General features: G+C 46.4%; 1 protein-coding gene across 2 annotated transcripts; it reads right to left on the reverse strand.

The window, feature by feature from the left end:
* Positions 1 to 89: 89 nt before the first annotated feature.
* Positions 90 to 14,314, reverse strand: LOC133359100 (uncharacterized). 2 transcript variants are annotated; one of them, XM_061577484.1, is made up of 9 exons: positions 14,092 to 14,314; positions 13,225 to 13,295; positions 11,516 to 11,582; positions 9,791 to 9,903; positions 6,928 to 7,053; positions 2,939 to 3,078; positions 1,899 to 1,955; positions 1,459 to 1,495; positions 90 to 324 (listed from the first exon to the last, which is right to left on the reverse strand). In XM_061577484.1, exons 2-9 carry the CDS (start codon positions 13,232 to 13,234, stop codon positions 182 to 184), a joined length of 693 nt encoding a protein of 230 aa, XP_061433468.1. In that variant the 5' UTR covers positions 13,235 to 13,295; positions 14,092 to 14,314; the 3' UTR covers positions 90 to 181. The 2 variants fall into 2 exon arrangements, with proteins under 2 accessions (XP_061433468.1, XP_061433469.1); XM_061577485.1 differs by lacking the exon at positions 14,092 to 14,314 and having other exon boundaries at positions 13,225 to 13,363.
* Between the last annotated feature and the right edge of the window lie 322 nt (positions 14,315 to 14,636).

Raw genomic sequence — 14,636 nt, forward strand, 5'->3', positions numbered from 1 at the left:
ATATTTGTTTGAATTTGGGAAAAAAATACGTCACATTTGAAAACACACAGTGAGAAAGCTATGCCTAAAAACGGAATTAAACGCCGGTATGCTGAGAGAGACCCCTTGAGGCGGGACACTCAGAGTGAAGGTGAGTAGGGGGATCCGGCAGGGGGAGCACAGAGTGAGGGTGAGTGGGGGATCAAGACACAGGAGGAGGCCACTCACAGAAGGCGAGGGACACCTTGTAGGGAACATAAATTCGGCCATCCCTGGCCTTGGGCCACTTCTGCACGGATCGGCGCGTGGGGTGAACGGCGATGTCTCCCCACTCGAGCGTGTAGTCTGGGTGAGACGGCACAGTTCCACTCACTCAATCATACTCCCTCACTGACACTCCCTACACTCACTCACCCAATGTGAGACACTCACTGTGACAATGGGATTCACAGCGGTGTCTCCCCACTCGAGCGTGTGGTCTGGATGAGCAGGGAGAGCGCCACTCACTCACTGTGAGACACTCACTGAACTCTCTCTCACACACACTGTGAAACACTCACTCACTGTGAGGCATAACGTTCACACTGTGAAACACCACATGACAAAGATACCCATAAATAACTTTACAGACTGTTGGGAAAGTGTTGTTCGCGTGCACCTCTGGAGGCTGGCATGGCCCACAAGAGGCTAGTGTGATGAGCACCATGCACAACCACGTTTGTCTCCCCTGTGCTGCTGTCCATTACAGACTGTACTAGGTACTCCTATATGATCGAGTCAACCTTGGGGAGGCACAGAACCGGTGGTCATGAGCGTGGGTGGTCAGGTTAGTTGAGGAGTGCGCTAACTGCATGCGTCAGAAATCCCTGCTCACAGTGAGATACGTATTGCACTCACTATAAGAGACTCACTACACTGGACTGTGAAACACTCACGACACATTAGCTGTGACAGATGGAATATAAGCGTTGCTACTTCAGGTAAACCAGCACTTAGTAACCCGTAAAAAGTTGCGTGGTAATGCTTGATTGTAAGTGTTACACGCCAAGTGCTCTGTGATAGTTGTGTGCCAATGTATCTAGAACTTATTTCGCACCGTACGCAGCCAACTGAGCTAGTCATAGGTACGGGGAAAGGACAACAAACTAAACACAAGGAAAACATTTTGACTTAAAACTTTCGTGACTGCAGGAATTCATATTATTTGGTTCTTTTGGTAAAGTCACATAGATAGAAAAAATATAATAACAATAAAAAAAGAAAAATATGTTTATAATTTTTATTCACTTTATTATTTGTATTATTTTATTGTTATTATAATTTTTCTATCTACGTGACTTTACCGAAAGAACCATAGAATAAAAAAAGGAAAAAAAAAACTATTCCCGATTGTAAGTGATACACACTGAGTGCTCTCTGATAGTTGTGTGACAATGCCTGATTGCAAGAGACACACACAGACTATGTAGGATTCCTCACCACGTTTCTCAGCCTCGACTTTCAGTTTCTCTCTCAGCTGCACTCACATGAGAGAGAGAGAGAGTACCAGAGTTGAGATTTAGAGACACAGGACATGATTAATAATATTTTTTTCGTGTTAGGCCACGTAATTCTATGACCAAGTGTCGCACTTACCATGCCTTTAGGCTAATAGATGCATCATCAGTTCTAATTGATAATACAAAGAATGTTAATCACGAGCCCCGATTAATCAAGACTGAATTAAAATACGTACATTTATGTCACCACTTATATTTATTGCCAGTGCTGCTGGATTATTTGCACTCGAAAGTTCCTCTAAAATCTCTTCCATACTTTCATCTGCTTCATTTGTAAATAAATCGTAATTACACATTACTCCACTAATGACTGCTGATGCCCGACTGGTGGAACTAAGGGAGCCCTGGGAGTCGTCTCACCTCGGGGAGGATTTCCTGCAGCGCCTCTTCCTCCAACTCGGCTCCCGGCTTCAACATCTGAGGGAAAAACAGGGACGAGTCATCTTCCCCCTCTCTACCTGGAGAGATCCGAGTGTGGTGTGAGCAGGGACTAGTCATCCTCTTCCTCTCAATCATATTATGCTGTATTTGCACTTGAAAATGATGTTAAACAATTGTAGTAACAATACTTAGAAATACATAATTACTTTATTTAAATCCACGTATCAATCAGCTGAACAGGTAATATTATTAAGTGCATGAAGCTGTGAACCGCATTGGTCCCAGAAACGTTTAAGTCTGGACACCAAATTGAGAATCTACCAGTGCTGTGTTTTGTCAGTTTTGTTGTACGGTACAGAGGCCTGGACATTGCTTCAAGCTGATTTGGATCAGCTGCAGTCCTTCCACATACGATGCCAAAGACACCTTCTTGGCATCCGATGGTTGGACTTCATCGGGAATGTCACCTATGCATCTGCGACCGGTCTCCTAGCGATTGAGAGTTAGTTCGAGGGAGACGGCTGTCACTTTTGGACACGTGGCCCGTTTCGATGCGCAAACTCCAGCAAATTGCGCACTTGAGTTGGCGATTGACGTTCGAAGTGGACTGCGACCCTCTAAGGAATGGCACCACCCCCGTGGTCGCCCCAACCACAATGCGTGACTCAAATAAATTACTCGAGACACTGGTATGGCAGCAAGAGCAGTGTATGCGAATGCTCTCGCAAGAGGTCATGCATTTGGCGCAATGGTCCTTTGCTGACTATGCATGATGAATGAATATAGTATTTAAATATAATACCATTTGCTGTTAATCTGTCACAATTTATATTTTCCCCTGAATCCTTGTACCCTTATACAGAACATTGCATCTTCCAATTTTCAAATCCTGTACATTTTATCTTCCCTCAGCTCTCTATTTGTAAAAAATCAATGTTTGCTCAATGGGCTTCATCTGAATAAGGAACTGACCGATATTGCCTGGGCAGGAGTCAGCGGAACGAAGCACAAGGCCTTACCTTCCTGCGTATTCCAGCCGTGATGGAGATCAAGGTGAGAATCTTCACTAGCTCTACAGCCGGATACACAATGTTCTCAAGCGCCGTAAAGTTCTTATGTGAGGGTCGGTTCACCATGTCCGTCAGCAGCGAGATGGCTCCTACAGCAGTAACAGTCCACACAGTCACCACTCACACATAGACAAAAATCCACTGTATAACCGAAACAGATTTCTGGGGCAAGTGCTGTTAGCGAGCGCCTACGAAGGCCGGCACGGTACATGCCTGTTTGCCTTTGTCTCCCGAGTGGCAATGTTTACACCCCGCACCAGGTAGTAATTTCAGGTTGAGTCGACCTAAGGGAGGTCCAGGACTGGTTCAGATATATAATCGTCACTGGTGTTGGTACATGAGTGGCGCACACGTATCACACACAGACAGGACCCACAGCACACACAGAGGGTGCTCGCAGAACTTGTAGCAGCACACGTAGTTCAAACATACACAAATACACATATATTTATGCTGAAGCAATTGCAACTGCAGTATTTGTGATCCGGCACTCTATTATCTATTATCATGGTGACATTAGACTAAACTCAGCAGTGCCTTTACATGTGAATTCATGTTCAGACTTGAGTTGCATTAGAGCAGGGGTGGGGAACATCCTGCCCGCGGGCCGTATAAGGCCCGCAAAATAATTTGGTCTGGCCCTGCCAAGGCAACCGTAGGCAGGACTCTAAATTCAATCAATCTAGGCGCAAACCTGTAAAAGCAGTTGCGAGTAGCAACATTATCAATACCAGCTAACATCACACGCCTCACCAAAGAGAAGCAGTTCCAGCCATCACATTAGGGGTGAGTTAATTAAATGTTTGACCAAGTATAACAGGCTGATTTTTAAGTTGATAATTTTGTATGGCCCGCGAATGATGTTATAAATATCCAAATGGCCCTTGGCAGAAAAAAGGTTCCCCACAATCTTAATTTTAGAACTTTCGTGACTGCAGTAAATGATTATTTGGTTCTTTCGGTTTGGAGGGAAATCGAGGACTGCTTGGTAATGCAGCCTCTTCTGAATTCTTCCCCCAATTATGATCGATGAAGATACACGAATGAACCAGAAATGGGTCTGCATTGATGGGGCTGCATGACTTTCAATGTAAAATGTATACATTTCAACCGAGTCCCTTTTATAGAAAGAGGCAATCAAAGAGTATGTCGCCCAGCTTCTGCAGGGAAACTGGGCAACGTACTCTTTGTGCCTGCCAGTGACGGGCTGAGGCTAAAAATCGGCCCAGGCATTTGTAAATACACCGGCCAAAATTCGGGCTTTGGGCATTTTTTTATGGCTTGTGTGACAAACTGTATACTAGCCAGATTTGCAATGTGACATATTAATGTGATTTTTTTGTGCGATCTCATTGGCTCTTTTGGGGTGGTTCAAAAAACAAATGGGCTAGTGAGGAAGAATCTTTGGGGCTGCCAAATATGGGACTTAATGCCAACTGAGAGCATAACTAAGCAATGAAGCATACACATTAGAGGCATTAAGTTTTTTTTTTAATCCTCTGATCACATTTGCAATTTCCCCACAAAGACCAGCCCCCACCAGCCCTCGGAATTGACCGGCCCACCAGGCATTTGCCAGGATTGCCCTATGGCCAGTCTGGGCCTGGTGCCTACCTCTCCTCACCCTGTGCATTGCAGATAATGTCCAGGTCCTGCTCAGTGGCGACCCTGGCCAGGTTGTGTAGCGCGGAGAGTTTGCAGGGAGCATCGGGCACGTCCAGGTAGCAGGCCAGCACGTCTACCGCCCTCTCCTGATGGAAGCATGACTTCAGCTCTGGCTCCATGGTCAGGTTCGCGAGAATTGAAACCGCGTACCTCAGTGTGTTTTTGGATTCCTGAAATGAGTCCAGACAGAGTGCATCGGCTACATTTGAAAGCTTAATTTTATATGTTTGTGTAATCGATGCCGAATATTAAATCGTAAAACGAGCCCCCAATCCTCCTTATTGCTACCTCTAACTCATCTAAGTAGGAGTTTGAGAGGAATAGAGGGAGTGTTATGAGGAAATGGGATGATTTGTAGAGTTGAATACATTTGAAATGGACTGAAATCGCTGCTCAGTGCCAGTCTTGACCCCAGCAGAGTCCAGCAGCATCCAGCAGCCATGCACAGGGCCCCACCACACCCCCAAACCACCCCCACCCCACCCTTACCGAACCCCATTAACCAATCTCCACTAACCGCAACCCTACTACAACCCCACCCCAACCCTATGAACCCCACCTCCACCCCACTAACTCAGACCCCACCCTCCTCCCCAATGTCCACCCCTACAGGACATCTGTGAAAAATAGTTTCATAGCTCATCAGATTTCTCTAAGATAAATAAAGATTCTGATAATCTAACCCCACAGCCCAACCAGACCCTAACCCCACTAACACTACCACCACCTCACCCCTAACCCCCATGGAGACTCACGAAGCGAAGCATGAGGCCCTGGCAGGCGTGATGCTTGAGCAAGCCCAACAGGTACTTGATACCCCCGCAGTCCGCGAGGGCCTGCACTGTAACCAGACAGAGAAGAACCAGACTCAGAGATCCCTCCACTCAACCCAGTGCTCACCCTGTGTGTCCAGCACTCAACCTGTGCGCCCAGTACTCAACCTGTGTCCAGCAGTCACCCTGTTTGTCCAGTACTCACCCTGTGTGTCCAGTACTCAACATGTGTGCCCAGTACGGTGTGCCCAGTACTCACTCAGTGTGTCCATCACTTAACCTGTGTCCAGTACTCACCCTGTATGTCTATTATTAACACAATGCCCATTACTAACTTGGTGTGCGCTCTACCAGGTAAAGGAGCTAAGAGCCTAACAATTGTAAACCATAGGAGCTACAGTAGTCTACTGCATCACCCACTCTAGAGCAGCACTGCAGACATGGGCTGACACAGACCCAGTGAGATTGTATAAACCATGTGAGCTTTGGCTCATGTCAAACACAAGCAGAATCGTGAAACCTTTCCGCTGACGGCGATCTTAGACATTTCTTTACGAACATGTTACATGTAAACTGTGTGAGCCTCAACTATCCAGGCATTACTAACAAACAAGACTATCAATATAGTATACATATAATATTGTCAGACTACTTTACACTCAGTAGCTGTAATCTATTAACACAACATACCCAACAACACGTTAAGTATGATATTTTGTAGTCGGCATCGACACCGATTTTAACACAATCTCCAGGCATTGAAAATATAATGCAGGAACCTGCTGGGGTCTCCACTGATGCAAGTGGATAAGAAGGCAAAATTCACAAGCATAATAAAATTACAGTTAAGAATATTTGTATTTTACATAGCATCATGCAAATTACATCTGTAGAAATGATAACATGCGCAGAGGTGCGGGAAAACCCACAGACAAGCGGGAAGGGCCCCAGAACCGGCGCCAACCAATGCCAAAGCTCTGTGGTCCTACTGCATATTCGGATGTTTTAACCATGTCTATGATCGTGTGTTCATGAATGTGGGAGACAATTTGAGTACCTGGATGGAAACCCACATGTGCAAGGGTTTGCACATGCCAGATGACTTGAGTCCATTGACTCAAGCCATACGGCTTCAAATGGGACAGTGGTCCCCTTCACGAGGAACTCTGAGCTCACGGTGGAAATTCTGCATTCTTTTGGCAGAGGAGGACAGTCTCTCAATAAGATAACTTATTTTCCAAAACACAGTACTCAATTTAGCAACCACAGAGTCGACCCCTCAATAACGTTTGAGCTCAACTTTACAACTCTTGAGTTACATTCTCAATCCTTGCACAGATCGAAATTAATCCACTTGCTGTACTACTGCACACTGGCAAGTAAAGAGATCATGCCCTCAACACCCACAGGTAAGTAGTTTCACAAATTTCTTTGTGATCCACCAACCCTTGCCTCCAAAGTGCTGGCATGCATCACAAGCCGTGTGGGTATGGTACTCACTCGGATCGGAGTACATCTGAACATAAGCCAGTACGTTCCTTGTACTCCACTCCATGGGTCTCTGTAGGGAGTCCGGGATGTTCGAGCCATCCGGGGAGAGGCTCGTTAAAATTTTCATGTAGAGCTCTGCGAGATAATATGACTCATCACATAAAATGTAAACTTCATGATATAGTATTAATTTATGTATTATGTACAATATTAAAGAGGGAAGTTGCATGTACATGTTTGAACAATGAACAGATTTGACATATCTATCAATATTCCCTTTATTTTGTAATAAATGAAACCTCTGACATCCGCAAGGTTATCTGCTGCCTCACTGGTCTTTTGAAGATCATGGTGAAACTTGTCCAGAAACCACAACAATGAGCACCCATGGATCACGTGTCCTCTAGGATTTTATTCCATTCTGCAGATAGGAACAGGAGCAGTGAGAAGCTTGGATATGCTCATCTCAGCAGGGTCTCACTCCCCTGGTTGTGATTCTATTCTCGAGGACGGTTGATAAATGATAACTGGTAATCCGGTGACCATCTTCAGAATTGATCACCGATTCTGAAAGTCAGAAACCAGCAACCATTTCCATTCAAATGTTAGTAATAAATGCACTGGTTGGCTCGTGTGAACATACAAATGGCATAGCGGCCTACATAAGTGACCCTGTGGTACATTTTCCCTCATTTCTCAATTAAAAGGTAAAGGTGCAACTCGACAATTACTTGCTTTTTTGTTCACAACACTGCTCGTGGAAGGGCCTCCACAGGAGGAAGCTCTAGAGGACATTTGGCCTACACTTATATGCTGGCCAGACATCTGTATGTATGTATGTATGCATGTTAACTTATTTTTCACCGTACGTTGCCAACCTTGTTATTCGGAGGTGCGGGGCAAGGGCAACAAACTAAACACAAAAAGCAGTTCTAAAGAAATGAGTTTTCAACCTAGAGTTAAAAAGTGTATAGCCCCAATGGCAACATCTGCCGATCGACTTTGGGGTGCCCATTTATACTGCTCGGTGGCCAGGTGGAGTTATCTAAGAAGCTTGCGCCTTTATTTCAACTGCCGTGCCAGAGGATGGATTCGAACCGGCTATCTCTGGATCACGACTCAAATGTGCTGCTGATACCCATTACTACCCCATTGCAGCCCCCCTTTGTTCCTCAGTTAAACAGATAAAAATGTGATGTTAATTTGTGAAACATGTTTATGTGTGGCAAAACAGTAGGTGGTTTATTACCATTCATATACATGTCAAGTCTCAAGGATTATCATTGAGACTCACAGTTATTTTATTTAATTTATGTTGCTGACCTGAAAATAATAAACTCAGATCTAGATATTTATTTATTGCAGTGCATTGGCAGCTGCTGCCCATTGGTTCAAGTCTTGTGTATGGGATAGCTCCAAAAATGTTGTCTTTTCTCACAGCCTTTCAATGAGACATAAGCGGAAAACAAATAGAGTTATTACTATTCAAGGTTAGTATTATTATTGCATTCAATATGGGGATGTTCACGAAGTGATGGTGGGGCATTAGCCCATTGCTGCTACATACACATATTTAGTAATCATCCCCTCTCTACCATTTCTCCAAATGTAGACATGCCCGTGCATGCTTGAAAGTTAAATGTTACTCTGCTCTCTGTTTCTTGTGGGGTTTTTTCCTGAGGTTTATCAGTAGGGGTCTCACTAATTTGAACCCTTTGCGGTTTACATGTATGCAGTTATTTCATGCGGTTACCGGTGAGGCAAAAAAACAACAGCTTTAACAATACTCCTAAGTAACCACCATCATCATCCTCTGTGCTCTGGGACAAAGTTTAAATACACTATGTTTTGCTTGTACAAAATACAGGCATCTATTTGCAAACAACTGCTACAAATCCTGCACCTTCTATATACAATAGCTCCCAGTTATTGGTGCTGAGAATTGAATGCTAGGTGAGAGCTATTGCTCCTTGAAGCGGAAAAGCTTCAGTGAGGCCCGATGACCACCATTGCTCTCACATCTTGAGCTTCTGAAGGCCAAATTGCTGGGACTGCATAGCGCAGCGGTGGTGAGATGTTAACTACTTAGTCTGGTATACAGGCGGTTGTGGGTTCGAGCCCGACCCTGACGCCTGTATATTTGGAGTTTGCATGTTGTCCCCGTGGTTGCGTGAATTTTTCTCCGGGTCCTCCGTTTTTTTCCTCCACATTTATAAACATGCGTTTAGAGTACTTGGCTGCTATAATTTTCCACGTGAAAAGCCACTTCAATGGGCTATCATTTGTGGCAAGGTCGCTTCTGAAAAATAACTATATAGATCAGTGGGCCTTACCTGGTAAAATAAAAAAAATTGTTGCATAATTTGTTCGTTCAATATTTTAAGCATGATGAGCAGTGCCACTGAGGTAACCTGGAGGCATATGGACATATGTTATTATTTATCGGACCGCAGAGCTTGGTAAATCGTTGACAGCGGCTCACCGAGTGGCTACCAACCCCCACTTGTCTGTGGATTCTCGTGCCTCAAATAATTATTTCTCTTCGAGAGCGAGCGAATACTGTATGGAACGTTATGTATGTATGCTGAACTTCTTTCGCACCGTACAAAGCCAACCGTGCTGATTGGAGGTGGGGGGGGACAATAGACTATTTAAAAAAATGAGTCAACCTTTTGGTGTAATCTCCGTGTTTTTTGTATTAGCGCCCTTGCATGGCTGGGGTAGGAGAAGGCGTGATGTATTACACGTTGAGATTTTAATTATTGTGAATGGCAACGTCCGATTGTCAAGGGTTCGTTCACATGGAAAGATGGACATTATCCACAGGCGTTTTGTTACAATGGTTGTGACATGCAGTGAGGGCAGCACTCACCTACACCCCCCTCCTTGTGGAAGGTTCGTGATAGCGCTTGCCGCTCCTCCCGGTTGTATGCATCTTTTATACCATCAATCATCTGCAGGGTTGGGACGATTGAATTGTCATACCTGGAAAAACAAGGGGTGCAGTTTAAGATTAAACTGACATTATTTAAAGACAACGGAATGCCAATATACACATTATTCATCTAAGAAAAAGCATCAATATGTATGTAGCTTATTATTTCATGTTTATATAATTGTGTTTCAATGTGTTTTCATGAACAATAAAATCTGCCACCTTACATGTTAAGGTTTTATATTGGTTAAAACCTTTCTCCACTCAGACAAATACACTCTATTTTAATTAAGCAATGAACTACTGCAAAGTTATATGATCATAAATGTCCAGTATGTATATTTAGGAGTTACACAGTTGTCACTTACACAGCTCAACTCAGCGAAGGCGTCCTGTAGTCTTTTAAAAAGCTGATTTCCACAGTTGCAATCTTCCTGACGTTCTCATCTCTATTTCTGTCTCCCCCCACATCACCACGTCTCATTCCTCTCCATTCACCATGTGAATCATCTCTTTCTAGATTCTCTATACATTATTTCTGTGAATCAATCTTGGCCCCACTACCTTCCCCATGGCCCCGTGTCTCTTCGCATGCTCTTCTGTGTCCATGTCTTTCCTCATAGCTCTTTGTCACTCTGCATATCTCTCCTCATATCCCTGTTTCTTTCTTGTCATTCTCCCCATGTCTCTCTTCATGTACTTATGTCTATCCATCTTTCCCACTGTTCTCCCTGTCGTTGCACATTACGAGTGGAGTCACTGCTTCTTAACCTGTGTACCTGAGTTACCCCGTTGTCTTCCCGATGTCTATAGAGCTTCCTTGCATCTCTTGCCACATCCTCCACAGTGGCCTTTGCACTTTCTCTGCCTTGATTGTTGCAGCCTCCCCAATGCACTTTCTCACCCAACCCGTTAATGTGCCGCACTGTGCGACTCCAGCTCATGCTGCTTCTGGATTAACTTCTGGCTCCTGCTTCTCACCAAGAGTTTACCAGGCACTACTCTGCGCTCGTAACGTAATTTGCCATTCAAATGTAAGAGGCAGTTCTCAGCATACACACTGAATCAATCTAAAATGATTGTGTAATGAGAGAGCGCCATCTGCTGGATGCTAAGGAGTAGCTGCATGGGCAGCTACTGTGGGGATTCCATCTGGGCCAAAGGTGACGGCGGAGTTAGCGAGAACGTGCGGGAACCATCGGGAAGGTTCCACGAGGGGGCGTGGCTAGAGGCGGAGCTTATCTCCGCCGGGCGCAATATAAGGAGAAGCAGGAAAGGACTCGTGTTCGGCGTGGGAAGCCTCGAGTCCAGACTGTAGCACCGCCAACCTCTACTCGCCACCGACCACGTGGCGGACTCCTCCAGCGAAGCCTCCTCTCCTCCCAGTATGCCGCCAGCCAGCGGCGAGACCGGACGGAGCGAGAGAGGGGCGATCCGCGACGGTGAAAAAGAGAGCACTCAAGTCAACTCAAGCCACGGCAGAGAATAGAGAGGAGTCATCCGGAGAGAGAAAGAGAAGGAGCAGAGCTGTGCAGTTATTGTTAATAAAGAAAGACGCCAGTCAGAAGTCGTCGTGGAAGTGCTTTATTACAGTTGCATTAATTAGAATAAAATGTAAGGTGCAGTCAAGCCATTTGCGGGTGAGGAGACTGTTCCTCTCACCTGGAGAGCTTCTTCAGGTCGTCCAGAAGAATCCGCACCTGCTCCGACTTCTTCTTGAATCTCTCGTCTATCACAGCAACAGCGCAAGCACTCAAGTCAACTCAAGCCAGATTACTGGGGTCGCACTCGAGTCCATTGCCTCAAAGTCCCCTATTTTCATGGAGTTTTGGACAACGTTCACCTCCACTAGGACCCTGAGCTCACGGTAGAAATTCCACATTCTAATGGCAGATGTGAGTCTTTCAACAGGAATACAACTTGTTGCCAATAAGGTTTGATCTCAACTTTACAACTCCAGTCGCATTCTACAAGGTGTTTCAAAATTATGGACCCAATTTCAATGCAGTACTGCTACCACAGCATTGACTACCAATCCCATTGCTCAAATGGTATGAGGGTCCCAGCCAGGCCCCAGTTACAAGGCTCGAGTTTTTCAGGGTAGGGCTCTGAGAGCTCAACACGACACTTGCGATAGCATGCAAAGGAACTGGAGTCACCATTAAGTGCCCTCCACAGGCCATACGTGGTACAGATATGCTTGCACCCCCATGTGCAGTGGCCACATCCTCCCCATGGCTCCCGGTGGCAACACCGTCACACACCGCGTCGCGCCGTGATACGGGAGCCGCAGGAGAACAGCGTGAGCGCAACCCCCCAAGCCTGCGAGCAGCGTGCCCCGCACGGAGGGAGAGAGAACTCTACCCACAGTGGGATGCATGGGACTGCTCGAAAGGCCCCTGCGAGTGGCCGGGCGGATTGTGAGTGCCCAGTGCTGAGTGAGATGTGAGGACCTTTCCAGGCATTCCAACATGGATATATTACGGTCAGTTCCCTGAAAAAGTAAATAATTTTTGTTTTTAATTCATTATTATTCATTAGTTTTTATATTTATGTTCATTATTAATTTTGTATTGTGAAAAGGGATATAGGTGTATATTTTTAGGTTAGCAGTAGAGATGCAATGACTGAAAGACATCCCTATTTTTTTAATTAAATTTATGGGAAAAGCCATTCTGAATGAATGTGTCGTTTAACACGTGTATTTTTTTAAAGAACGAATCGAGGGATACCTGTATATGTTTTACATGTGATGTCAGAATAATGTGATGTGATTCATACGATGAATTCATGGCTACTTGTACAGGATGCCATGTCTACATAGAGGTTTAGATCATTGGGCTATCTGTGTTCACAGGGCTGTGAAAACACACAGGCCATGCATGAACAGGTCCGTGTGTGGAGGTCATGTTCAGGGCTTTGTGCTCATGTTCAGGGCTTTGTGCTCAGGCCATGTATGAATGGCGCCATGGTGGCGAGATGTTAACTACCTCGCCTGGTATACAGGCGGTTGTGGGTTTGAGTCCGACCCTGACGCCTGTATATTTGGAGTTTGCATGTTCTCCCCGTGGTCGCGTGGATTTTTCTCCGGGTCTTCCGGTTTTGCCCTCCACATTTATAAACATGTGTTTAGAGTATTTGGCTGCTATAAATTTCCACGTGATAAGCCACTTTAATGGGCTATCATTTGTGGCCAGGTCGCTTCTACCTGGTAAAATAAAATAAAAAACACGTTTTTAATAAAATGCAGGCCCGTGCATGAACACGCTATATGTTCACACATGCTGTGCGTAGAGGCAAGAGTGAAGGCATGGGGATGTGTTGAGGAGGCTCAGCCAGGTGACCCTGCGTTAGTGTTCCTGCACAAAAACCTGCGGCCATGGCTTTCTGCGTGCTCAGCTCGCGTTGTCGGGGGTGGGGATTCGGTCCTTCCTCCACAGAGCTGTGGGAACAGACAGAACTCAGTGAGGGAGACAGAACTCCAGCGACGCAGGGGGTGGCACAGTTGTGGGAGAGCAACACATTCCTGCAGAGGGAGCTGGTAGGAACGTCGGGTTGCTTGGTCAATGGCCAGGGTCAACGGCGGCGTGGTGTATTCCGAAAATATGCTTGACTGTGAGGACGAGCACAAGCCGGCGTGAGTAGGTTAAACGTTGAGTTTTATAAGGGCACCAAGGGGTGACCAGCCCCTCCCCACCCAGCCCCACCCCCCACCCAGCCCATCCCCACCCTCTCCCCCCAGCCCCTCCCCACCCTCCCCTCCCCACCCAGCCCCTCCCTCCCCACCCAGCCCCTCCCCACCCTCCCCCCCCCCACGCAGCCCCTCCCTCCCCACCCAGCCCCTCCCTGCACGACGGACGGACACAATAATCCCCTGTGGGCTGGTGGAACCACTGGGTTCCTACCAGTATAAGGCACAGCCATAATTGGAATGTTAATAGTGCCAATGTAACTTCTTTCTATTTCAACGACGTACTCACATGACTTGTCATCAATATTTGTCATCGATAATAACATGAGCTTAAACTCTGACAAATGGTGAACTGTGGCTTTTACCTGTACTGTGACAAGAGGCTGTGCCAAATGAACACGGAATTCATTAAACTATGGTCCAACAGGTACTGTCAGACAAACAGCAGCCCCCCCCCCCCCACCCTAAAAGCACACAGCTCACAACCGGGCCACCGGGTTTGACGATTCGGTCAACCCCGACCTGCAACCACTCTGAGCTCTCTCACCGCTCTCAGCAGCAGCAGCGGCGGCTCCTGCTGCTCCTGTCCTGACCTCTGCAGGTGACGCAGCGATGAACTCAGTGCGGGCGACTCTCTCCTGAGCTCTGGCTCGCTCTCCGCTTCTACCCTCGCCTCGTCCTCTTCCTCCTCACCAGCTCATCAACGCTGAGTGAGCGTCTCTCGCCCAGTGAGGCGGGGAGGTGCGAGTGGGGCGGGGAGTTTCACTTCGCTTGGCTACCTGCCCCAGGGGCTTTCCAGGCTGGGACATGGAGGAGGGAGGGGTGGAGTTTGTGTCCATTTTTTAGACACTTGCATATCCCATCAGATGGTGCTAGTTGTAATTACTGGCGAAAACGTCGTACTCAGATCGTAAACGTTGTGGCATTGCTCTCCAACACACCGGTGTTGCTGTACTAGTAACGAATTGACACGTTCTGTTTACGTGACAAACCTTAGGGGCCGTCCATAAATGACGTCACGCACCGGGGGGGGGGTGGGGGTCAGACATTTGTGACGATGTGTGACGAGGGGGGTGATAAATGTGACGTCAC

Source organism: Lethenteron reissneri, chromosome 64 (genome assembly GCF_015708825.2).
Source record: "Lethenteron reissneri isolate LAM-NWPU_2019-01 chromosome 64, ASM1570882v1, whole genome shotgun sequence".
NCBI classification, from domain to species: domain Eukaryota; kingdom Metazoa; phylum Chordata; class Hyperoartia; order Petromyzontiformes; family Petromyzontidae; genus Lethenteron; species Lethenteron reissneri.

Coding starts and splice junctions, on each gene's coding strand:
- LOC133359100 (XM_061577484.1), bottom strand. Junction 9,904..11,515: donor GACCTGAAGAAGCTCTCCAG/GTGAGAGGAACA, acceptor TTGTTTTTCCAG/GTATGACAATTCAATCGTCC. Junction 3,079..6,927: donor TCAGATGTACTCCGATCCGA/GTGAGTACCATA, acceptor TTACTGCTGTAG/GAGCCATCTCGCTGCTGACG.